This window comes from Enhydra lutris, unplaced genomic scaffold (genome assembly GCF_002288905.1).
Source record: "Enhydra lutris kenyoni isolate GAN:26980312 unplaced genomic scaffold, ASM228890v2 scaffoldscaffold304, whole genome shotgun sequence".
NCBI classification, from domain to species: domain Eukaryota; kingdom Metazoa; phylum Chordata; class Mammalia; order Carnivora; family Mustelidae; genus Enhydra; species Enhydra lutris.
The window spans coordinates 35,314-36,576 of NW_019154388.1; the positions used below are offsets into that span (position 1 = coordinate 35,314).

General features: G+C 40.5%; 1 protein-coding gene across 1 annotated transcript in view; it reads left to right on the forward strand.

Annotated features, from left to right (window-relative positions):
- The window catches only part of LOC111140248 (serine/threonine-protein kinase ULK2-like), a 17,171-nt gene extending 16,558 nt beyond the window's left edge, over positions 1-613 (forward strand). The window contains 1 exon segment of the mRNA XM_022492565.1: positions 399-613. Within this exon segment, the coding sequence (XP_022348273.1) occupies positions 399-613 (215 nt within the window).
- The last annotated feature ends 650 nt before the right edge of the window (positions 614-1,263 follow it).

Here is a 1,263-nt window from a genome sequence, read left to right on the forward strand (position 1 = left end):
GCCCATGTGTACTTTGACTCAACTTTCTCTGGCTCTTACACCGTGGAAAATCCTGATCTCCCTTCATCTTTCCCTCATATTTTTATCCTAAGTTCTTGGTTTCCACTTTTTTGAATGATCCTTAACAGGTGTGACAGCAGCTCATGTCCCTTAGAAGTCTATGAGGTGACTCTGAGTAGGCGGATTTGGTGTAAGGAAGGTTCACAGCTGAGAAGAAAGTACTGTAAAATACTACTAATGCAGATCTGTGTTGACTTTCTGATGTTAAGAGTAATAAGTACCTAATGTAAAAACGCCCCCAGAAACCCAACTATAAAAGTAATGGTCTCCCTGTAACACCACCCCCAAATCGAAACACCATGGAAGCGATGTAACATTGTGTGAACTTTTCGCTGGAGCCCCTGCAGGAGCTTGTGGTGGTAGACTGGAACCTCCTATAGGAACAGCAGCAAGTTCCAGAGCTGTCTTGTTCACTGTAGGATCTCCTCCACACAGTGCCACGGCCCCCACTTGTACCCATATGGTCCTTCGAACAAGAACAACCTCAGGTGAAGAATTGTCTTATTATCATTTTGGCTTGTGCTTGGAGTGCAGTGTTCTGTCAATGACTTGATGATGCGACTCGGGTGAGTCCCTCAGCCTCTCTGGACTTCAGTTTCCTTACCAATGACATTGAGATCATCACTTTCTTGACTTTAAAGGGGTTATAAGGCATAAATGGCACGTTATTTGTAGGGGGGAAACTTTGTAAGATAAGAGGACTGCATGTTGATAACACTGTATTATAGAGGTATAATGTACCTGTGACTTCTCCATGATGAAGAAGCGGCACATCTGCGGAGCTCGTTATGTCTTTATATTAAAGGCGTATTTTGTTACCTCTGGTAAATTTTTTGAAATGGTAGATGGTTGTTTATCTTTGCTTTTGTTCTTAGAAAACTAAGTTTCACCTTTTTTCATACTTCGGGTCCTAATCTTTGCACTTAGCCCTACCTGCATTTAGATAGGCCAGTAGATTGGTTTAATCATCCATTCTCTATAAATAGGTTATTAATACCCCAAGTTAAGGAAGTATTCAGCTTGGACTGGAAATGAGTTATCATTTAGCATTGTCATCTGTATTGTACCTTGTGTTCTTTAAATTCTCTTCTGCTACATAAGTTACCAATCAAAATGTTGGGAGATTTATAAGCAAAGGGTTATAACAGGTAGTGAGAGAGGAAGTAGAGTCAATAATCTTGTTCTTCAGATTATTGAAAGTAT